Genomic DNA, 23,316 nt, shown 5'->3' on the forward strand with positions numbered 1-23,316 from the left:
TGTTTTTCCTAGACACTCTAAAGACTGCTCACTTCAGCCATTTCCCCCTCTTCCAGGGCCTTCATCCTCAGCCTGCCCTGCCTCTGCAGACTAACCAGCTTGTTCCTTTTCTGGAAGAGCGCAACAGGCCCTATCTGGCCCTCAAGCATGGCTGCCCCAAGTAGCTTAGTAATTGAGCAGGAATTGAGATTAGGAGATGTAGCACAAATACTCTAGCCCATCCTGAGACAACAAGACAAATAGTCTGAAATCACCGGAAATTCTGAGCTCTTCACAATGGACAGCAGCTGTCCAAGATTTTTTAAAAAGAAAGAAAGAAAAAAAAACAGGAGTTACCTGCCCAGACAGACCTAGTTTACTGAGTCTGGAACCTTTACAGCAGAAAGTGGGGCTGGGGAGAAAGTTCTCCCTTGCTACAGTCTGCTACTGCCTTGTTCTCGGTGGGGGTTTTTTTGGGTTGTTTTTGGTTGTTTTAAAGGGAGATCCCTTCCTTGGCAAAAGGAAGAGACTCTGAAATGGACTGAATTACTCCTATAGACCTGTTGGCTTTGGCCCATAGAATTTTAGAAACAGTTGGGATTATGATACTTAAAAATTTTGGAATTTCACACAAATTCAGATTCCTGGCTTCTCTGGAAATAAGCAGTTCAGAATGGAAAGCAGTGAGTAGATCCGCAACTAAGGGCTCACATGCCTTCGTGGCAGTCACAGCAAGGCCCCCAGCGGTGAAAATGATGCCACCTTGCATACCACGGGTGCTGCTACTTGGGATTATTGGAAGGAGTAAAGGAGAGAGGGAAAGACATTTGGGGAATGAATTTTAAGGCAGGGTTTAAAGTTGGAAGGGTGAAGTTGAAGACCAGAGCAGTGTCCGGTGGAACAGAAGTGAGGAGGTGAAAATTCCCCTGAGAATCAAAATGTCTGACCTAGGAGGAAACAGATTATGTGGTCCACTGGTTCCCAACAAGTGAGATATGTCCTCTCCCATCATGCCCTCCAGGAACAATGGGGAATCTTAAGGGGTTATTCCTCCCACCCTCCACACAGGTTCCATGGACCATTTGCATCAGGATCATGGTAAACCTTGGGTTCCTGGGGCCAACTCCAGAGCTACTGGGACCCAGGAATCTGCATTTTGACAAACCATCCTGGTCATTCTCATGCAATGAAATACTTGAAAGCCACCGCCTTAGAGAGTAGAGAGTAAGTCTCTGGTAAATATGTGTAATTTTAAGAAGCCCCCCATGTGATTCTCATGCACTCCACTAGGGAGAGGGAAGAAGCTCTCCTGTTAAGAATCATTGATCTAACATTTTCAACTGAGGAAAATGAGGTCTAGAGAATAGGAAGAGGAATGTAATTTATTGAGTGTTAACTATGCCAGACACTGTGCTGAGCAGAAGCTGTGGTTAGCTAGTTTAATCTCACAACTTCATACGGTAGATACTGTTATTAACCTAATTTTACAACTGAGGAAAGAGGCACAGAGAGGCTAAGTAACTTACCCAAAGTTGGATTCAGATCCAAGAACTCCCATTCTTGACCTTTACTAGTCATTGTTTTCTCTGCTGCTTCACAGAAGATGAGCAGAGAGGCCACCACTCACTACTCTTGGACAGTATGTCCTGCGTGGGCCTCACCTTCCTAATCCATAAAATAGGTTGGCGGTGTGGTGCCCTAAGTGATTTTCAAGATACTAAAACACTCTAACATTGTACAGTCAGTCCTTTGTTTTTTTCCCCTCCCTGTCCACCTTCAGATGGGTTCAGACTGCAAAAGACTTTGTCTCTTCTTTTCAAAACATCCCTACCATTTCTCTTTTCTACCTCTCACTCCACCTTAGTTCCTAAAGCTCTTGGGAGAGAGAGTCCCTAAGCAAAGAACCCTCAACAGCCCCAGTCCTAGAGCTTCTGCTCAGAGAAGTGTTTCCCCCTCCCCTGTTCATTCTAAGTGCCCAGAGCTGGGGTCTCCCACCACCACCACCCCCTTACAAGGACACAGTAGCCTAAGAGAATACTTAAGATCGAAATAGCTTTCTGCCGTTTGCAAAGATTTTTACTTACATGATCTTATTTGGTCCTCACAACAGGCCTGCCAGAAAGGAGGGATTATTATCTCATTTTACGGAAGGCTCAGAAACAACATGGCCCCTTAACAACCAGTTGATGGTGATGCCAGGTTCGACCGCCTGCTTCCCAGTGCACTACTCCCATGTGCACACACTACAGTCTGCCCACAGATGTCCACCGGATGCCAGTATCAGGTGCATTTTAATCCAAGACCTCAGTGTCCTTGGGTGGGAAGAAGACAATGTGTGGGTGTTGATTAACTGTGAAACCAGCACCAGCTGCCTTAGAAGTAGTTTAGAAAAGGAGGGGATATGGAGAGGTAGAGAAAAATTGGATTAATGGGTGGCAGGGCTGCGTTGCATTAACCATTCCCAACACTGTCCCTTGGGAGGTCCTGAACCCAATATCCAACAGTCAGCCCGTGGGTGATGATGGTGGTGGCAGGTGACATGCAGAATGTTTTTGAAGAGGTCATTGCTTACACTTCACTGGCCCAAGAGGACTTCAGCTCCTCTGATATTTACTCCCCCTCTTTTGGGTTAATTTGAGACATTGTCTAAAACTGGAATACAGCATCTAGAGATAGACTGAGGTGAGGATGCTGGTATGTTCAGACAACGGTTTAAGGACTGGTTAACTTTACAAGTTTTATGGCTTCCTGAGGGTTGGGGAACCCTTCTTATCCTTCAAGACCCAGAGGGAAAAAGAGAGGGAAGAGGAGTGAGGGAAGGCTGTGACTCCATCAGGACATGGGTTCAAGGTTTACCCTTTGCCCTCTGCCTACTCAACTAGGGGTTCCTGGAAGAATGAGGTCATGGCGCATTCAGGAAAACTTTCCTCCGTCTACCCACTTCGGTACCCAGGATGCAAACATTTTCCCAGGTCCTAGCAGCCTCCCTCCCACCAAGGAGTTAAAAAGAACACAAATCCCAGAACTACCCCTTCTCTCACAATCCCCTGGGTGCAGTACCTCGGCTAGGAGGACAGGACGGTCACTGAGGGGGACGGTCAGGCATTCTCCGCAGACCGCGCTTCTTTCTCTTTCTCTGCCTGGGTGGATGCCCGGCTCCGGAGTAGCCCGCCTCCCTGCGCCTCACCTCCCGCCACCCCCGCAGACACATGGGCTCTCGACTCGCCGCCTCCGCTTCCTCCTGCTCGGAGCCTCCCCCATCCCGGCCCCGGCTGTGCGCTGCGCGGCGCGGCGCGTGGGCGTGCTGCGGGGCGACCATGGCTGTAGACTGTTACCTCCGGTTCCCACAGTAACAATCGAAAGCCACGGTTGCCCTGGAGACGCGGGGGCGGGGCGCGCGCTGCTGACGGCACCACGGCAGCTCCAGTTTGGCTGACGTCAGGACCGCGGAGTGGGGGGACGGCGGCGGCGCGGGCGGGGGACGGCGCTCGCGGCAGGGGCCGGGCGCTGGACTCCTGGGGCTATGAGATGTGCGTGTAGGCCGGCGACCCCTCAGTAGCCCTTGGGGACCGGGGACGGGACGGCTCGATGGCGGTGCCCGCGCCGGATCAGCACCGCGGACAGCGGCGGCGCGGGCAGCGAGCTCGGGGCTGAGGGACCCTCGGGGACAGAGGGGCCGGGGGCGCGGCAGGTGGCCGGGTCCGCGGTCCTGGGGCGGGGCCAGGCGTCGGTGGCCGTGACTGGAGACTGTTACTGAGGGCGGCCCGGGCAGTAAGCAGTCTAGAGCCAAGGTGCCGGCGCGCTGCCCGGGCAGGGTGGCTCCGTCGCCCGCAGCTGGGGGCGCTGCTGCTCTTCCTCCCCCGCGTCTCCAGGCCTTCTCTGACCCAGCGCTTGCGGACAGGCACGTGGCCCTTGACGTCAAAACCCTGTGACGTCAAAGATGTCCCTGCAGAGAGGCACTTCCGGCTGCGGGGAGGGGGAGGGCAATGGGGGCGGGGCAGTCCGGCTGAGGCCCCGCCCCCGCCTGGTCCTGAGAGGACAGCTCCTCCTGCAGAGGCGGGAAGTTGGGGGCGCTGAGGGACCAGCTCGACGGGACAGGGAGGGGGCGCCCCCGGCTGAATGAAGGGAGGGGTCCCGAGAAAACCGCGGCCAGGGCGGCGGGTAGGTGGGCGTCTGTCTCTCGCCGGCGCCCCAGCTCAGCCGACCGGGGGTTAGCGAGGCTGAGTCACCGCTCTGCGGGGAGGAGAGGAGGGGGCGCATCTCCTGGGGCGCCGGCACCTTCGTCCCACTTTCTTGGGAGGATGGCGCAGGAGCTCCAGGAAGAGCCGCAGGGACTCTGAGGTCCGTCCTCTGATCGACGCTCCTCCGAAGTGGCTGCGTCTCCATCCGGGCGCAGGCAGGTGCTGCACAGGGTTCTGCGTACGCCTCCGGCTCCAGCAGTTGCGAGTGGACCCTCGTCCCCTCCACCCTGTCCCCAACCCCACCCCTTAGGGGCCCCTCTAACCTGCAGCCTGTCGGTCTCCTCCTTGCCCTCCAGTCCGTGTCCGTGCATCGGTCCATCTGTCGCCCGTTGGTCGGTCAGTCCCGCTTACCTGTCGGCTGTATTGCGTCCGCGCCCGCTCGCCTCCCGCAGCCGGGCTGGCGCGGCGGCTTTTATAGGCGCGCATAGTACTCGTGCGGCGGCTCATTCATGCGGCCGCGGCTCCTACACACTGACGCGCTGCCGACGTCAGCAGGGAATTTAGGAAACGGGAAGAGGGGCTATTTATAGTGGCGAGGCGGGGGGTGGGGTGGGGGGGTGGGGACCGAGGCGACGGGGAGCTGGGAGGGGGAGGAGGGCGCACGGAAGCAGGAACGGGGAGGGGGAGCCCGAGCCCCCTGTACCGGTCTACAAGGGGTTAACTTTCCGGAACTGCGGGCTGGGGGCCCGCGAGAGGACAGTGCGGGGAGGGGGGAACGGGTCCATTACAGATTTATTCACTCTGGGACACCTGGGGGCGCAACCCCACCATCGCCCGGCCTTCCAAGGCCCTCACTCAGTAGCCCCCACTCCCACTCCTCAGTTCCTGCACCCGACGGCTCTGTGACGTCACAAGATGCCCCGAGGCGGCGTTATAACCAACAAGGCCACTGCGGTGTCGTCACCCATGGGGGGTAGGGGGCAGGAGAGGAAGCTGGACCCTCAGAGGGGCCTCTGGCAGCATCTAGAGCTGTGGTGTCAGGGACATGAGGGGAGAGGAGTGGGGGAGCCCAGGGGTCTGGAAGGCTTTGTAGGAGGAGGCTGGGCCTGGAAGGAAAGGCTCAGTGGGAGTCCAGGTACCAGACGGGAGCTGGAGACGCGAGGGAAGGCAGAAAAGTTGAGGAGGGTGGCTTGGACTCCCCAGAAATGAGCAAGAGGGTCCTCTATGGGGGAGGTGGGGGAAACGTGGCAGGAGAAGGGAGGGAGAGGAAGAGGAAGCCTCAGCAACTGGAGGGGAGGAGGACTGGTCCACAATGCCAGTTTCAGAGCCTGACACTCAGCAAACCGCGTTTAACACCCATTTGTGGAATGAGGGACATTGGCAGCTTAGCAGAGAAGAGTCTCTGGGGGTAGGAGGGAAGAGACCACTTCCTGGACGACTTAGAGTTCCTGGAGGTCAGAATTGGCAGGAAGAGTCCATGCAATGTGAGGCAGAGTTCTCCTGGACAGGATCAGGGAAATGAATGATCCTGGCCCAACCTAGCTCCATCAGTGGGGGAGGGGAGGTGTCCAGAGAGAGGAACTGGATTAGGGTGGGGAGGGGACAATGCCAGGCCAAAGCAGGTGGAACTAGGGAGGGAGGGAAAGGTGAAAGATTGAGGAAGAGTGAAGTCCACAGGAGGGCAGCTGTGCTGGGGGCAGGTCTGTCAGACCCTCCCATACAGATGTAAGGACAGTGTGAGAATAGGGGTGGGGAAGTGGGAATCTGGGGAGACTGTTGAAGAAAAACAAAAATAGTGGGCACAGGGGACCCTAGGGTGGGTCCACAGTGGACAGACTCCACTGAACAGAGACAGGGCTGAGTGGATCCTTGTGGGGCTAGGATCTGGCCCCATCAAGGGGATAAAAGATTACAGCAGAAATGGGGTCAAAGAGGTCCTGCATACCCTTTGGGATCTGGCCTCCTAGAGTCCCCCCCACCCGCCTTTTTTTTTTTTTTTTTTTTTTGGCCCTCAGAGTTTGTCCCACTGGTTCTCTTCTCCAGGAATGCCTTCCTGCCTGGGGGGAGAACTCCTGTTCATCCATCAAAGCCCTAAGATCTAAGAGCACTGCTCAGGTGTCTTCCCACCTCCCCGCAGCACTCCATACACTTTTCCACCTCAGCACACAGCACATCTCTCCGCCAAGATGTTGAGGTCCACCTTCCCTGGAGGCTGTCAGCTCATTTTCATTCTTGGAACCTCACTACTTCCTTAGCGAGGACTCTGGGGCAGGGGTGGGGGAGACGGAGAAGAGGACTGGGATAAGATGGACCCAGAACACGGAGTGGAAACAGGGTGAGGGCGGACTCGGGAAGGAGTGGGAGTCAGAAGTACCTCTGGGGACCGGGAGCCGCCTCCTGGCCCCGAAGCCATGAAGTCCCCTGCTGAGGAAAGGGAGCCTCTGGGGGGCGCCCGAGACCTTGGTGTCTGTCAGGGACCGCGAGTGGCCGCGCCGGCAGCCCCTCAATGAGTGACTCAGCCACTACTTCTGGCGCGGGCGTGGGGGCGAAGGATGGAGCGCGGGGCGGGCGGAGGGGTGGGGGGTGGGGGGTGGGTGGGCGGCGAGCGCGGCCCCCACCGCCCAGCGGCCCTGCGCGGTTGCTAAGCTCTCCAAGGCCTCGGAGAGACGCGATATGGGCGAACCTCATCGGTTACTATGGTAACTCTGCGCCCCAGCCTCTCGCGCTCGGCGGCTGAGGGAGGCGCAGCCAATCAGAAACTGCAGGCGTTCTTGGGGACCCACTCCCACCCCCCCATGTGGGCGGGGGTCAGAAGGTGCGGGGAAGAGGCGGAGCGTGGGCTGCGGAGGCCCACTCAGCCACACAGGCGCTGGCTGCAGGCCTGATGTGCCGGGGCGGCTCGGGGACACTTCCGGAGTTAGCTGTGCGAACGCCCGCGCTCTAGTGCGGGGTGCCCTCCTTCCCAGAAGGGGCGTCACCTGCAAGAACCCGGCCTTCACGTGGGGTGCAGGACCTTGCGGGGCATCCCGGGCTGCAGGCCGTCCTGTGACTTTTCTCTCGGGTCCGTGGGTTTGGAGACGAGGTCGTTCAAGCGGGTCGTCCCTCAGAACGGCTCACACGGGGAATCTGGGGGCTTGGGTCGCTTCTGCGGGACCCCCAAGAGGCGCTGTCCAGCCATTCCCAGTCTCATATCCTGGGGTCCCTCCAGAGGCCTGCAAGTTCAGGGTGGGCTGTTTGGGTACCACCTCTGCCCAGCTCATGGAGGGCCCTACATGACAGTCCCCTGAGTATGCCAGAAAGCCAGATCTTGGACTCCGGAAGGGGGCAGGTGTGTGTCTGTGCAAACATGAGCGCCCGCGGGTGTCAATTCCTGGAGAGGGTCTGGGTGCAAATGGGTTTATTCTGTGCATACCTATCCCATGTGGCTAAGTGAGGGTGGGTGTGTTGGGGGGTTACAAATGGACAGTCCCAACCAGGAATATCTAAGGAGGGTCCCCTAAGATCTTGTCTATCTTTTTCTTCCTTAGGATTTCCAAAACCTCTCTCCCACCATCTACTGTCCCGTCCTTGCGGGCAGGACTTAACTGAACTGGGGCAATGTGAGAATTTAGAAATATGTACAGGGGAGCATTCAGCTCAAAACTCCGGGCTTTGTGGGGCTCGCAAGTCCTAGGCTGGGGCCTCCAGGTGGGCACATCTGGGAGGCTGAATCTGCCAATAGGCCCCCCTCCTGAGTCCAGCTCCGCATCTGGGCGCCTCCGGCCCAGGTGCGCAGGAAGGAGGCTGTGGCTGTGTCGCGCAAAGCCCCTCACGGCCGCGAGGTGGCGCCATAGCCGCAGCAGCGCCTGCCGGCCCGGGCCGCTCCAGATAAGAGTGTGCGGAAAGCGCGGCGGGGCTGAGACGCGACCAGGACGCGGGGAGGACGGACCAGCAGGACAGACCGACCGGGGGCCCGGCGGGCGGAGGGCAGCGCAGCCACGTCCCCCCTGGATCCGCCGGCAGCCGGGCCCGGGGCTTCCGACATGCCCCCCAGGTAGGTTCTAGGGGTGGGGACCGGGAGGGACAGGGGACCCGAACAGCCCGGTCCTCGCGCGCTGGCCGCCTCGGGCGCATCCTCTGGCGCGGGCGTCCCAACGCGGCTGGCGTTCAGGGCTCCGGGTGTCGCCCCTAGAGGACTCAGGACTGCCGGGCCGCTGCTCTGAGCCGGGTTCACGGCAGGGTCAGCGGCCCGGGGCCGGCTCTGCCCGCACATGGGCTAGAGAAGCTAGGGGAAGGGAAGGGGAGCTGGCGGGCGGGGCTGGCAGGGGCGCTGCCCTCCCTGGCACAGCGCGGCGCCTGGCAGCGGGGCGGGTGGGGCGCCGACTAGGAGCTGCCACCGCCACGGGGAGGGAAGCCCGGCCGGGCTGCGGCCGCAGGTAACGGGCCGCGAGGCCCTGGGGGCCAGGCGGGGAATAGGGTCGGGCGGGCGAGCGGACGGCCGGGGAGCTCAGGGCTCGGTTCAGGCCCGGCGGCCGCCTGGCTGCCGAAATTGGGGGCCGAGAGGAAAAGCTGGGGAGCCGAGGGACTGCGGCTGGTGCGCTCCTCCCGGCCTGTCTGAAGTTGGGAAACTTTTCCCCAAGTTTGGGGCGGCAGAGGTCCCGTGGAGAAGGGGCCGAGGGGAGCTGGGGAGGGAGGCGCCGGGCCCGCGAATGCAGAGCGGAGGCCGAGGCCGGGGCCGGGACGCGGGTGGGGCGCAGGCCGGGGTCAGGGCCGAAGCCGGCTGTGCGCGGTGCCCGCCCGGGGCGCTGCCCCCTCCCTCCCTTGGGAGCTGCGTGGCTCCCCCCTCCCCCCCACCTGCTTCCTGCCTCAGCCTCCTGCCCCGATATAACGCCCTCCCCGCGCCGGGCCGGCCTTCGTGCTCTGCCCGCCACGGCAGCCGCTGCCTCCGCTTCCCGCGCCACGGCCGCCGCCCGGGCCTCAACTGAGGGCCTGACAGCCCCCGGCCAGGGCGGCGCCACGGCGGGCACCGCGCTCCCCTCCTCCGGACCTCTTCCCCCAACTGGGGCAACTTCTCTCGAGGCGGGAGGCGCTTTTTTACTCGGCTCCCTTGTATCCCACTTGGGCAAACTTCTCAGCCCTGAATGACTTTTCCTGCAGCGGACATTTTCCTCAAATCGGGTAACTGTTTCCGAAAGGGTCGCTTCGCCCGAACACTTTTCTCCTCGGAAGCCCCCAGAACCCAGGCGGTGAGCCCGGCGGTATCGGGCCTGGGGGTGCAGGCCAGCCTGGCCTCCTCTCCGCCAGCCAGTCTCGGCTCCTTCTTTGGGTCCAGGCCGGCCGGCCCAGGCTCCCACTCTTGGAGGCCGCGGATCCTCCGCCAGTGCCCAGGCCGCGGTGCTCAATGCCCCTGCCCAGCTGAGGGGAAGGGGAAGTGGAGGGGAGAAGCGCCGGACTGGGTGCAGGCAGCGAGGGCTCGGTGCGGCTCTGACCCGGCTGGTGTGTGTCCCCGCAGGAGATTGTGCTGGGCAGACGATGCTGGACACGATGGAGGCGCCCGGCCACTCGAGGCAGCTGCTGCTGCAGCTCAACAACCAGCGCACCAAGGGCTTCTTGTGCGACGTGATCATCGTGGTGCAGAACGCCCTCTTCCGCGCACACAAGAACGTGCTGGCGGCCAGCAGCGCCTACCTCAAGTCCCTGGTGGTGCATGACAACCTGCTCAACCTGGACCATGACATGGTGAGCCCGGCCGTGTTCCGCCTGGTGCTGGACTTCATCTACACCGGCCGCCTGGCTGATGGCGCGGAGGCTGCGGCGGCGGCCGCCGTGGCCCCGGGGGCCGAGCCGAGCCTGGGCGCCGTGCTGGCTGCCGCCAGCTACCTGCAGATCCCCGACCTCGTGGCGCTGTGCAAGAAACGCCTCAAGCGCCACGGCAAGTACTGCCACCTGCGGGGCGGCGGCGGTGGCGGCGGCGGCTACGCACCCTACGGGAGGCCAGGCCGGGGCCTGAGGGCTGCCACGCCCGTCATCCAGGCCTGCTACTCGTCCCCGGCCGGGCCTCCGCCGCCGCCCACCGCCGAGGCGCCGTCGGGCCCCGAGGCCGCGGTGAACACGCACTGCGCCGAGCTGTACGCCTCGGGCCCCGGCCCGGCCGCCGCGCTCTGCGCCCCGGAGCGCCGCTGCTCCCCGCTCTGCGGCCTGGACCTGTCCAAGAAAAGCCCGCCGGGCTCCGCGCCTCCCGAGCGGCCGCCGGGCGAGCGCGAGCTGCCCCCGCGCCCAGACAGCCCTCCCAGCGCCGGCCCCGCAGCCTACAAGGAGCCACCGCTCGCCCTGCCGCCCCTGCCGCCGCTGCCCTTCCAGAAGCTGGAGGAGGCCGGACCGCCTCCGGACCCATTCCGCGGCGGCGGCGGCGGCGGCGGCAGCCCGGGACCCGAGCCCCCCGGCCGCCCCGACGGGCCCAGCCTCCTCTACCGCTGGATGAAGCACGAGCCAGGCCTGGGCAGCTACGGCGACGAGCTGGGCCGCGAGCGCGGCTCCCCCAGCGAACGATGCGAGGAGCGAGGCGGGGACCCGGCCGCCTCGCCCGGGGGTCCTCCGCTCGGCCTGGCGCCGCCGCCGCGCTACCCGGGCAGCTTGGACGGGCCTGGCGCGGGCGGCGACGGCGACGACTACAAGAGCAGCAGCGAGGAGACGGGCAGCAGCGAGGACCCCAGCCCGCCCGGCGGCCACCTCGAGGGCTACCCGTGCCCGCACCTGGCCTATGGCGAGCCCGAGAGCTTCGGCGACAACCTGTACGTGTGCATCCCGTGCGGAAAGGGCTTCCCCAGCTCGGAGCAGCTGAACGCGCACGTGGAGGCGCACGTGGAGGAGGAGGAGGCGCTGTACGGCAGGGCCGAGGCGGCTGAGGTGGCTGCAGGGGCCGCCGGCCTCGGGCCCCCTTTTGGAGGCGGTGGGGACAAGGTCGCTGGGGCTCCGGGGGGCCTGGGCGAGCTGCTGCGGCCGTACCGCTGCGCGTCGTGCGACAAGAGCTACAAGGACCCGGCCACGCTGCGGCAGCACGAGAAGACGCACTGGCTGACCCGGCCCTATCCGTGCACCATCTGCGGGAAGAAGTTCACGCAGCGCGGGACCATGACGCGCCACATGCGCAGCCACCTGGGCCTCAAGCCCTTCGCGTGCGACGCGTGCGGCATGCGCTTCACGCGCCAGTACCGCCTCACCGAGCACATGCGCATCCACTCGGGCGAGAAGCCCTACGAGTGCCAGGTGTGCGGCGGCAAGTTCGCCCAGCAACGCAACCTCATCAGCCACATGAAGATGCACGCCGTGGGTGGCGCGGCCGGCGCGGCCGGGGCGCTGGCGGGGCTGGGGGGGCTCCCCGGCGTCCCCGGCCCCGATGGCAAGGGCAAGCTCGACTTCCCCGAGGGCGTCTTTGCTGTGGCGCGCCTCACGGCTGAACAGCTGAGCCTGAAGCAGCAGGACAAGGCGGCTGCGGCCGAGCTGCTGGCCCAGACCACGCACTTCCTGCACGACCCCAAGGTGGCGCTCGAGAGCCTCTACCCGTTGGCCAAGTTCACTGCGGAGCTGGGCCTCAGCCCCGACAAGGCGGCCGAGGTGCTGAGCCAGGGAGCGCACCTGGCCGCCGGCCCCGACGGCCGGACCATCGACCGTTTCTCCCCGACCTAGAGCGGTCTTGCCGCCGCGTGGCCCCGGCCCGCGCCCCTAGGCAGCGGCGGCGGGGGCCACCATCAGGCAGGCACACCGCGCCCGACGACTGTAGTAGCTGCGGCAGCGTCGCCGCAGGGGCGGCGGCCCCACCTGGCCTCACTGCTTTGTGCCTTAGCCCGGGGGTGGGGGTGGGGAGAAAACCCCGGGACGGGGGTGGGATGGGGGAAGGGAGATTTATATTTTTGATATCAGCTTTGACCAAAGGAGACCCCCGGCCCTTCTCCGCCTCTTCCTGTGGTTCGTTGGCCCCCTCCCCCGGCTCCGTGCTGCTCTTGGGGGAAGGGGTGTCACTGTTGGGGCGCTCCCAGCCCTACCTCCGGCCCTTGCGACCACACCCATTCTCACTGTGAATCTCCCCGCTGGGGTCGGAGCGTCGGGCAGAGTTGGGGAGCGGGGAGGGGACTGAGCCGGCCGGAGGGCCCCCCGCCCCCGCCCCCGCCCGCCCCGGGACTGATAATGTGAAGTTCCTCATTTTGCACAAGTGGCACTAGCCCCAGGGCTAACCTTTCCCCCCCTCTGGAGTCAGAGGGCTGAGACAGCCCTGGCCTACCCGGTCTCCCACTCCCGCGGTGGTCCCCCCCTCCCTTCCCTGGGGCCCCGGACCATATTTATTGCATGCGCCCTGGGCGGCCCCCCCAACCCCGAGCCCAGGCTGGGCTGGGCTGGAACGTGGTCTCTTTAGCTCCCTCCTCCTCGTTTGTATATTTCCTACCTTGTACACAGGCTCTTCCAGAGCCGCTTCCATTTTCTATACTCGAACCAAACAGCAATAAAGCAGTAACCAAGGACCCTGGACCCAGCGGCTCTGTTCGCCCTGCCCAGGGAGCTGGGTGGGCCGCACCGGGGTGGGTGCAGGGGCCCGAAGCAGCGCCCTCATACAGGTGCGGTGGCTTGGACCGTCCCTCCCCTGTCCCAGAGACAGATCAGCAAGAGCTCAGGTACGTTTCATAACTAAAAGTTTATTAAGGAAACAAATCCAGTGCTGCAAATGGGACAGAAAGGAGAGACAGGGTCTCCCACCCACCCAGTCGTCAGCCTTCACCCAGGGGAAAGGATCTCAGAGGAGAGCCCAGGGACCCTATACCCCAAAACGCCCAGTCATCTGAGGCCCTGGGGGACTCACAGCCCCAAATCGTCGGCCATGGCTCTCCTGTACAGTTCCCCCTCCTTCTGGCGTAATCTCGGGCCTGCGGTGGGGGGGGGGGCACTGCATTGCCCCCATCTTCTGGGCAGGCTGTATAGTCAGACGGGGGGCTCTGGGGGATTCCCCCACTGGTCCCATCAAAACTTGCTCCTGGCTCCGCCTCCAAACCCTGTCTCTTCCCCTAAGTCCCCCTCCATCCCTGTTCCTGGGTTGGGAGAACGCTTTCCCAGGAGGAAGCCTCCTGAGTGCAGCTTTGAACACAGGTGCCAGCTGAAGAGGCAACAAAAAACTCCAAGGCGAAGGGCCCCCGGGTCAAGTTCTTCTAGGGCAGAGCTAGAAACGGTGCAAACTCCAGGCTAGGCAATGCTGCTCCCGGGCACTGGCCCACCCTACCCTCCCTCAGGCTGGGCTGGAGGAGCCTGGAAGCACCCCAGAGCACAGGGGCCTGGGAGAGGTGGTCAGCGGCAGGAAAGCTTTCTTAGGCTCCTGCCACAGGTACCGCGGGAGAAGCATTCAGAGTGAGAACCTCCAAGGCAAGGCAATGAGGGGCCAGGAAGGTGAGAGGGACCAACTAGAAAGAGAAGGAGGGTGCGGGGGATGATTTGGGAGGGGGAGAGGGAGGCGAGTTGAGAAGAGTCTGAGGAAATTTTGTGAAGTGGGAACTAGAGCAAAAGGAAGGCGGATGGAGGGAGACGGAGCAGGCCAAGGCCACCCAGGAAGCATGGGCCTAAGAGCAGATGTCCTCCCTACAGACCCACGACCCACCGAGGGGAAAACCAGTGGCCCAGCACAGTGGACCCAGATTGCTAAGGGCGGGAAGAGCAGCGGGACGGGTGTGTGTGGGGGGGGCCTAGGGCTGCTGTTCAGAACCCAAGTGTGGTCCATGGGGGAATCCAGGCCTCAGGGGGAGAGAGACGCCCTGAGCACTCTCTTCATGGCGTGACCAAAGCCTCTTGGACGCTTTCAGGACAGGGGCTCTGAAGATTAAAGGGACCCGTGATCTCACCTGCATCTGATGGAAACTCTAACCCCCTGCCCCATCTCCAGCTGAGAAAGTGGCTGAGTCCCGGGGCTAAGAGGCCTTCCCCCAGCCCTTGAACCGGACACGGGGAGGGAGAAAGGCTGAGCACCGGGCGGTCGGTCTGGCTCGCCCACCTGCTGTCACTGCAGCCAGCCACCTCCCTGCTAAATCCCGGCAGCCCAGGAGGGTCCCAGCGGCTTCCGCCCGGCCCTTGGGAGGGGCTCTGTGCGGAGCAGCTGCCCCCACAGCGCGGCCACGGCGTGGGGGGGAAGAGGGTAGTTTACTGTCTGGGTGGACTGGTGGCTCAGGCACGCGGGCATCTCCTGTGCTACTCTGGGCGCCTGGTGGCCTCTCGGGAATGGTTCCATGGGGTGGGCCCCGCTGTGGCCCCCTCAGCCCACCTGGGCCCACGTGAGGAAGGCGGGGATGTCCCGCACAGGCACATTCCTGGTCAGCGCCTTCACACGCAGGTTCCGGTCATCCGTCAACAGCACCACCTCCCGCAGTAGCCGGATCGGCTCCTCTGTTGGCAGGAGAGAGCAGAGGGACTTCACTGAGGGCAGGAGGCAGAGGCACTGGCTGCCTCTCCTCTTCCGGAGGGGAAAGCAGTCCTGGGGGCTCCAGGCCAGCCATATCTTGGCCCTTCCACAGGTCCTTTCCCTCGTGCGGACTGTCAGCCGAGGGCGCCCCTCCGCTACCGGCTCAGGGAGGGCCGTGATGGGCCAGGGCTGGCCTTCTGCTCTGGACCCCCGCCTCCAGCGAAGGGCCGTGCTGCCTCATGCCCTGAGAGCTGCCCGACCCGTCAGCCTCCGCAAACCCCTCTTCTCAGGACTCTGAGCTGAGGGAGCAGAGCCGGCCCTCCTATTCCTTCTGACTGCATGGCTAGTCCTGGACGCAAAATATTCCTCTCTTCTGCACATCTTCTCCACCCACCCCCATCCCCCCCAAGGCCAGCAGATCCACGCTTTAGGTATTCAGACGTAGGAAACTCAAGATGGAATACAAAATGTATCCAGGGCTCCCAGGAAGTGAGGAGAGGGGTTAGCTCAGGGAGCTCTGAGGAGAGGAGGGCAAGGGTCCCGGCAGCGCCCAGCCAAGGTGGCCCTGAGGTTAGAGCCAGAAGATTCCCTCTATTAAATAAATGTGATCCGTGTGTACGGTAGCAACCTCTAGGTACAGAAAAAGGAAAGGTGAAGTCGCATCATCTCCCTGTTCCCTCCCTCATGTCTCTCTGTCTGTTTCCCAGGGTAGAGCCTGTCTGTCTGTTTCCCAGGGTAGCGCTGTGGATGTCTCCAGAGTCCTTTATGCACATTTACAAGTGTACATACTTGTTATATAAGCTTTTTTCCTATAACATTACAATCATACTCACCGTACCTACTTCATTCAAATTTTAAAGATTTTAAAGTTCTTTCTATATGAGCACAAACGGACACACAAACGGACAGCCTTCGTTCTTTTTAGATGACTTTTTAAGCAGGATATCTTCCCCCACTTCTTTCCCCCTAATTCCCTAAACTTTTAATAATGTATTGGGGAGAATTTAAGCTGGGGCCAAGCACTCACACAAGTGACACCCCCACCCCTGCTAAGGCCCCTTGGGTGGCAGGTCCACTCCTCGGTCCCAGGCTGGGTGTTTGCTGACAGAGGCCCGGCAGACAGTGAGGCACAGGAAATGTCCTGCGGGGCTTGCTGACTGTGAGGGCTGGCGGGGCTGGGGGACTGCAAACATCCATGCCGACCTGAGCAGTTTCAGGCTTGCCAGCTCCAGGCAGGGAGGCTGAGAACTGGCTGTCAGCCTTGGGAGGAGTCTGGGGGGAAGAGGGAGGGAGAGGCTTGTGGGGTTGATGGCGGTGAGAAGGGGAGAGGCGGAACGAGGGTGTGGTGGGAGGTGAGCAGCTGTGGTGGACAGAGCGGGAGAGGAAGGCAGCCATGGGGAGAGGAGATGCTCTGAGACTGCTTGGCTGCTTGGGCCTGGCCCCTCGGGGTGTGTGCGGTGGGGCGGGGTGACGTGCAGTGCCATGTGGGGCTCCCAGCGGGCGGCCCGAGTCTGTCCACAGCCCCACTGGTCCTGCCCTGGGACTCAGACCAGGCGAGTCCCAGGCCTTAGGTCAGCCAACCAAGGCCCGGCATTGCTGGCAGGGGTCTGCAGGGGTTTCTGTGGATACTTTGAGACATTTTTAACAATAAACATCCTCTGTTTTGACACTGGTAACTTCACTTTGTTAGAAACCAGAGACTGTCATCTTGTCAGGCCCCATCCGCCATAATCCACATGATTTTAAAATTCAACATCGTTTACACATAAACATTTGGTGATGGTTTCTCTGTGAATCTGACAAGTTAATCTGCTAAGAATTCACACTGACAAATGGGGTTTGATTACACCAGCCGTTGCTGATGTAATTCTGATAGAGGCGGTCCCCAGGATGGCAATGAGTTCCTGTAGGCTGTTTGGGGTGAAGCGGGGGGGTGGGGGGCGGGGGGGGAAGACTAGGGCCAAAGCCAAAATGTGTCTCTGCTAAGAAAGAAACAGCTCTGAGGCTGGGTGGGGCCACAGCAGTATCTGAACCGTACTTCCCAACAAGGCCTTCTGCACTCCTGCCTACCTCTCCCTCACAAGGTGCCCCTCTAGGAAGCTGCCTGGGAGCAGAGCCCAACCTCCTCTGTTGGGCTCAGCCAGGACTCCTTTTTACCACTCGAATGCTCCGAATCTGGCCCTAAGGGACAGTACATGCAAGCCACGTGGCAGGACCCCTCTGAAGAACAGCAGCTGCGGGCTCATTACCAGCCTCAGGTACAGAGACTTGGGCAGTAGTGAGGGGCTGCACTGAAGTGGCTGGGAGAAGGGCTGGAGAGAAGACAATCCCCAGGCCAGCCTAGAAGCCAAGGCTAGGAAAGCAAGCGGAGATAAGAGATGGGCAACCACTAGGAGGAAATGACAAGAGGCTACCTACACACAGACGCAGACTAAATGGTGAGAATCATCAGCTCTGCTATGACACCGAGATAGGAAATCCTTCCAAATGAAGAAATGTCAGCGTCCTGGGAGCCGGGAGCAGAAAACACCTGAGCCTCGCTGACTCTGAGGGGCCGAGGGGCCGCCTCAGAGGAGAGACGGTTCTGGGTTGAGGGTGAGGTGCTCAAGCACCCGGAAGAGAACCTCTGGTCCCCAGATGGGTTCTGCTCACCAAAAGCGTTTCGAAGACTGGGCTGAGGGCTCAGTCCACAAGCTCCCACCTGCCTCCAAAGGGCCATGTCACACAACCAGAGAGACAGGAAGGAAAGGCCCACTACTAGGTGGGGAAGCACTTCCACCCCCACCCCCCACCCCCCGTACAGGGTAGACATTCACAGATGAAGTGAGAGGATGAGCATGGCCAAGAACAGGGAGGTGGGCCCCAGGGACCCCCGGGGACTGTCCTCAGAGCGGCAGAGGGCTGGGCTCACGAGACCATGCCCAGAATAAGCTACACTGAATCATAAAGACATTCTTGCTGTCAGACAACTCACCGAGGACCCAAGAAAGGAAATGGACGCATGCACAGTGGGAAAGTTCACAGTCTAGAGCCCAGCTTCCTGGGCTAGGCCCATCCCTAGCTGGCCGAGGGTCCACCTGAGGGTGGGGGAGTTGTGACAGGGAGGTCTGACTTCCAGGAGGGGAGGAAACTGGGCTGGCCTCAGGCTTTTATCAGGCCTGAACCCTGATTCCTTCAACTTCCCAGGCCAGAGTCAGTGGAGGGACTCTTCCCTAGGGCTGAGGAGGGCAGGACAAGGTAGGGAGGGGAAGGGATGGGCCCGAGGCAGAGGCAGCGCTGTACCTTTGTTGGTGGGCATGAAGTCCTTAGCTTTGTCTTTGCAGTAGTGGAGGCAGCAGGAGAGGATCAGGTCGTCATTGTTGCCCTGGAGGAAGACGGGATAAGTGCCACCGGGCAGGAGGGGGCGCCATGCAGAGGAGGCACAGGTATGCTCTGCCTCTGGGGTCCTGGGGAAGGTCACTTCCCAGTGTCCCTCCCAGACGTGCCCTGGCCCTGCTTGGCCAGGTCCAACTGTGCCAAGAGTGATCTAGGGGACAAGGAACTCCCCCTCCTGGGCCTCGACGGTGGCCGTCCCCTCGGCTGCTCAGGCCAACTGGCCTTCCTCTAGCCCCTCCCTCCCGGAGACCCTGTTCTGAAGGCTGGCTATAGGTGCTCCCTTTTTGCCCTGGGTCTCACCAGCTGGCCAGTGATGTCCTCACTGCGGAAGGCGATGGATTCGAGTTCATTGCCACGGCTGGTCAGGGCCCGTAGGCAAGAGTCCCGACTCTCGAATCGCTGCTCGAGGAACTCAATGGACTTCCGGGCCTTTTCCTGCACCACACGGGCATAGCCCCCAGCCCGGTGGTCTGTGTCCTGCCCCTTGGCCAGGCCGTCCAGCTCACTGATCACTGATGAGACACAGCCCCGCAAGGAGTCAGCCTGGGCAATCAGCAATCAGGTCTGTCTTTGCCCGAGGCCTTGCCTTCCCAGCCAGCCCCTCCCCAGACCACAGAAGCCATCCTGCCCCACAGGAGTCTTCCAGTGAAACTAGGGGATCCTGGGGGGCAAGAAATGCCCTAGACTTTCCACAGTGTTCTATCTTCTTTCTGCCTCTTCCCCTGGGCCCCACCCTCCTCCTGGGAGGAACTTACAGGGAGTTTCTGGAGCTGCTGTATTCAGGGGAAGAAACCTGGCCCCTCTATCGCATTCCTCAGTTATAGAATCAAATCGAGAGGGTCCCTCAGGAGAGGCGAGGGTATGTAGCGGCTAGAGGAAAGAGGCACTCTCCCTCATCCGCCTGGGCCCCCACCACGGCGGTCCAAGAGGGGCCCGGTTCCATGCCCACCCCTGCCAGAGGGCAGGGAGGTCACGAGGTGGCAAGTGGGGATCACAGCCTCACTCGCGAGGACCCTGCTATTCCCCTAAACCCCTGGCACATCTACCTCCTCTGATAGTGCACGTGTGTGTGTGTGTGTGTGTGTGTGTGTGTGTGTGTGTGTGTGTGTCTGCCTGCCTATGTGTCTGGGACACAGCTTCATTTTCTGGTGAAGATTCTTTCCAAAATTCCAGCCAAAAGCCTGAGGTCAAGTGGGAAATATGCACTCCTTGGGGGCTCCGGGAGAGTTTGGGGTCTGAGGCCTCTCCTCAGCGCAGTGATTCATGGCTCGGGGAGTCGGCGTGAGCATGCGGTTCCATGGTGAGCCTGGCACTCACCGTCTGGGTATTCAGAGACACTTTCTGGAAAAGGCCCATGTGGGAATACACACACACAGACACACACACAGACACACACAAAGACACACACACACCCCATGCCTTCAGCAACCTAAGGCTGCAGTGTCCACACACACGCGCGCGCGCGCGCACACACACACACACACACACACACACACACAGACACACACACACGCCATGCCTTCGGCAACCTGAGGCTGCAGTGTCCACCCAATGTATGGCTGAGGTCGCGGAGTAGTGGTGGATGGGTGTATGGTACAGCAAACAGAACATCAAACATGAAAAACTGGTATTCTATCCCAAAATCTGCTTTCCTGCTTCCAAACTAAACAGGCTTCAAAGGAGAAGCTTGTTTGTGCTTCTGCACCAGGCGGGGCTTCTCGAAGCTGGGGTCAGACCTCAGGAGCAGGGAGCAGGTTAAAGAGCACAAGAAACAGGCAGACGAGGCCGCCGGCTTAACCCTTCGTGCTCCGCGCACAGGGCAGGACGCCCCTGCGGCGCCTCATTGAACAGGAGCCCCCTCTACAGCCCCTGAGAGTCAAGGCCCTGCCCAGCTGAGGACGCTTCAGAAAGGCTGGCCTGGATGCCCTGACACAGTTGGCATTTCCCAGTGCCCCTGGGGGTCGACCATTTATTCTCTTATCTACCTTCTCCTCTGAGTTTTCTCATATATTTGCTCCCTCTCCACTGAACCTGGCTTCCCCCACTGAACCATAAGCTCTTCAAGGCCAAGGGGCTGCAGCTCTGCCTTTCACTGGCTCCCTCGGGAACAAGAAGACTGAGCACACAGTAGGGGCACAATCGGTGCTGGTGTCTGAGGGCTCTGCCAGCCTGGGATGGTGTCTGAGGCTCCTACCAAGACTTAGGGGGCTCCTGAGACACCAGCAACCTCTCAGTTACACCATTTCCTGACCATCTAGCAAAAAGTGACCAATTCACTTTCTCATCCCTGAAAATCTCCTGGGTAGGAGAGCACAGGGACACGCTATCCTGAAAGGTGCCCCACCCCGGGACCTGGTGAGGGTAGAGGGGAAGCTGCAACAACTCGATAGTCCGGCTCTACCTTGGGCAGACAAGCTGCTCTGCTTCTGAAGAACAGAAAACCTTCCCTTGGGTCTAAGGGCCTGGGTTGAAGAGGCTCTGGCCAGGCCACATGGGGAGGGGGAAGGAAGACAGGGAGGGTGGAGGCGGGACGAGGGCTGCTTCAGTGCCAACATTCTCAGGTGGTGCTAACGTGTTTCCCACAACCCCCCAGGGTTCTATAGCCTCTGCAGGGGCGGATGCTTCCTGCCCTTTGTTTCCACTCTCATCTGGCACTAAGACACCAGGGACTGGGAGGGAAGGCCCAGCGGAACATCTTGGCATGAGTGTCAGAGGTGGTTTGGCAGGCAGACTGCCAGTCTGGCAGCTCTTCCAGAGGACAGGGCCCCTAACCTTGCTCCCAGTGGCTGGTGAGAAGGGGACATTGAAGAGCCTGGGCTTGCCGGCCGTCTCCCAGATACTCTCCCTCCACAGGACAGCTATCAGTGACATTAGCTGTACCAGTTACATCAGACAGCAGCCCGGAGCACAAAGCCCATCCTGAAGCTGACCCACCACAGGGCTCCCAGAACCAGAGGTGCCTCAGACAGCCCTCTGGAGAGAGCCCAGCTGGGCTCCTTCGGCCTGAGGGCGGAAGCGAGCTAGCTGGGTCCGGAGATGCTGACCCTGTACCAGCACCAGTGACCAGACAGTGGTAAGAGCCCAAGTGGCAGGAATCCACACGCGTGAGCCAAGGCCTTGCTCTGGAGGGTTTCCATCGGCCTGGCCTTAGGGTGACATTGGCCAGAAGAATGTTACCTCGAACCAACAGAACGATCATGAAAAGCTACAAGACAATCAGACCAAAGGCATCTAAGCCCTTCAAAACCCTCCCAGCCTCCCTGCCAGACCACCCAGCAGCACTGCCGCTATCTGCCAGGGCTGAGTGTTTACCAATAACGGGAACCAGCTTTGCTGTTTTACTGCAAGCTTTATAAGGATAAAAACAAGGGCTGGGCTCATGCAGCCGCTGGTTGCTGGGACACAGGAGTCCATTTGCTCAAGCAGTTTAAGCCACGGATCAGCCATAATAATTTGAACTGCTTTGATTATTAAACAATTTTCCTTGCCCCACACATTCCCCACTTCCCTGCAAATCCTGTCTTACACACACAGCAGGGTTCTGCCTGCCTGGCCCCCAGGCTGTGGGGCATGTGTGTAGAGAGGGTTACTGCGCACATGCAGGGCTGCTCTGGCCTGACTCACCGATGAGGGGCACCACCAGGATGTACTTCCTGCTCTCCAGCAGCTGTGCCAGACTGGCCAGGTGGTCAATGAAGCCGTTGGTGTCTGGTACGAGGAACAAGGGTCTGATCTCGAGCTCCATCTGCCTCATATGACTCTGGTCCTCCAGGACAGCCTACAGAGACACAGAACGGTGAGTGAGCCAGTGAGTGAGTAGGCAAGGGGTGGGCGAGTCAGGGCCCTGAGTCCACGGTGTGTCAGCATCCTGCCCCTGCCCCCTCCAGAGATACAGCCAGTCCCTGTCGGGACAGGCCCGAGGGCTGGGCAAAGCACTGCAGTAAAAATCAGTGTAGACCAAATGGCTCGGGGAAACAGCCGTGACTAAAACCCTCGCACAGGACCGAGAAGGGACCTTGATGGTTATTAAAAATAACGGGTCTCGGAAAGTAAGACCTTGGGCTGAAAATCAGCGAGGGAGAGTTAGGTTCCTTGGATATGAAAGTGGTTTCACATTCGTCATCTAGGCAGCGTACACAGGGGGTACTTCTCAACCCAGACACTTTTACGTATATGTGTATCCCAAACAGAATTTATTTCAATGTACTTCACTGTGTACTTAAAAAAAGGAAAGAAAAAGAATAAACTCACAGTCTACACAAAAAGAGTGATGCTGACAACTAATAATTAACACCGCAGTCTCCCACATCGACAGGAGCCCACATGGTGGGATGGTTTAGGACCCAAGTCACAGACGTGCGAAGACCACCATCCAGACTGACGAGAACGTCACCATCTTCCCCCACCAGCGCGGTGATCCCTAGACAGCAGTCTTCTGCGTTCTACCTGCACTCCTTTGCCACGATTCTGTACAACCTATACTCTTGCTTACTTGAGGTTTTTCTTTAAATTGACTTTATGTCAACTCGTTTTTGTGGCTCAGCAAATAATACCTGTGGTATCAGGAGTCTGAGAGCCTAGGAACGTGTTTACCAGCGCAAGCTGCATTTCTGCAATGAACAGTCAGAATGTCTTCTATGCATGATTGAAAAAACCCCTCACGTAGCACCAGTGGTCTGGGCACCACATCTCAGAAGGCACACGGCCTCGCGCCTGTTAGTCGTACAGATGTTCACATCTTTCAGGGAAGTTCCATGCTCATCTGTAAAAGCCCAATCTTCTCAAGTCTGCCAGGGCCTGTGTGGCGGCAGCCCTGGGAGACTGGCTCTGGGTACACCTGTCACTACAGAACATGGTCACTCTTGTGCCGCTTCCTCTTCTGGGGACCATGGCCAAGAAGCAAACTGATTTGAGGGCATCTGCCCAGACAGTGTGCTCCCTGTGTGCAGAGCCAGGGGGCACTGAAACAAACCCGGCAGGGGCCTGGCGAGCAGGTCCCAGCCCTGTCCTGCCCTCCCATGGCCTCCTGCCACACACCAACTCGCAGGGACAGAGACACACGCACAGAGCAGGGGAGGGGGTGTGCGTGCCAACTGAGATGGGGCCCACAGGCTGGGCCCTGGCCACTAACAGTCAGTGAGAAAGGTGATCAGGTTTCACTGGCAATGACAGTAAAACTGAAAGGGCATGCCTCTGAATGCTGGGGGTGGCGCCTCTGTGACCTGCTGGGGACCTCTCCCTATGAGTAAGTCATTGCTGCCACTGCCACCACAGCTGGTGGAAGGCACAGGACGCTGGCAGGCATGAGAAACGCAGCTGAAGGGCTTGCCTGCTGAAGTCCTACTGCTCTCACCTCACGAAGGGAAAGCA

At 60.3% G+C, this 23,316-nt stretch overlaps 2 protein-coding genes across 3 annotated transcripts in view; one reads left to right on the plus strand and one right to left on the minus strand.

Moving 5' to 3' along the window:
* Window positions 1–8,054: 8,054 nt before the first annotated feature.
* HIC1 (HIC ZBTB transcriptional repressor 1) lies at window positions 8,055–11,982 on the plus strand. Its single transcript, XM_059998413.1, has 2 exons — window positions 8,055–8,193; window positions 9,652–11,982. The coding sequence occupies exon 2, from the start codon at window positions 9,672–9,674 to the stop codon at window positions 11,823–11,825; it is 2,154 nt and encodes a 717-aa protein (XP_059854396.1). The 5' UTR covers window positions 8,055–8,193; window positions 9,652–9,671; the 3' UTR covers window positions 11,826–11,982.
* Window positions 11,983–12,813: 831 nt separating this feature from the next.
* Window positions 12,814–23,316, minus strand: part of SMG6 (SMG6 nonsense mediated mRNA decay factor) — a 236,582-nt gene continuing 226,079 nt past the window's right edge. For both annotated transcript variants that reach the window (XM_059997290.1, XM_059997291.1), the window contains exons 16-19: window positions 21,571–21,724; window positions 18,247–18,458; window positions 17,854–17,935; window positions 12,814–14,555 (exon numbers count right to left, since the gene is read on the minus strand). In XM_059997290.1, coding sequence (XP_059853273.1) covers window positions 14,425–14,555; window positions 17,854–17,935; window positions 18,247–18,458; window positions 21,571–21,724 — 579 coding nt within the window. In that variant the 3' untranslated portion in view covers window positions 12,814–14,424. The remainder of the gene's footprint in view (window positions 14,556–17,853; window positions 17,936–18,246; window positions 18,459–21,570; window positions 21,725–23,316) is intronic.

The sequence above is a fragment of the Delphinus delphis genome, chromosome 19 (genome assembly GCF_949987515.2).
Source record: "Delphinus delphis chromosome 19, mDelDel1.2, whole genome shotgun sequence".
Taxonomy (NCBI): domain Eukaryota; kingdom Metazoa; phylum Chordata; class Mammalia; order Artiodactyla; family Delphinidae; genus Delphinus; species Delphinus delphis.

Excerpts from the sequence above, each read along its gene's own strand:
- HIC1 (XM_059998413.1), top strand. The coding sequence starts at position 9,672 with ATGCTGGACACGATGGAGGCGCCCGGCCACTCGAGGCAGCTGCTGCTG.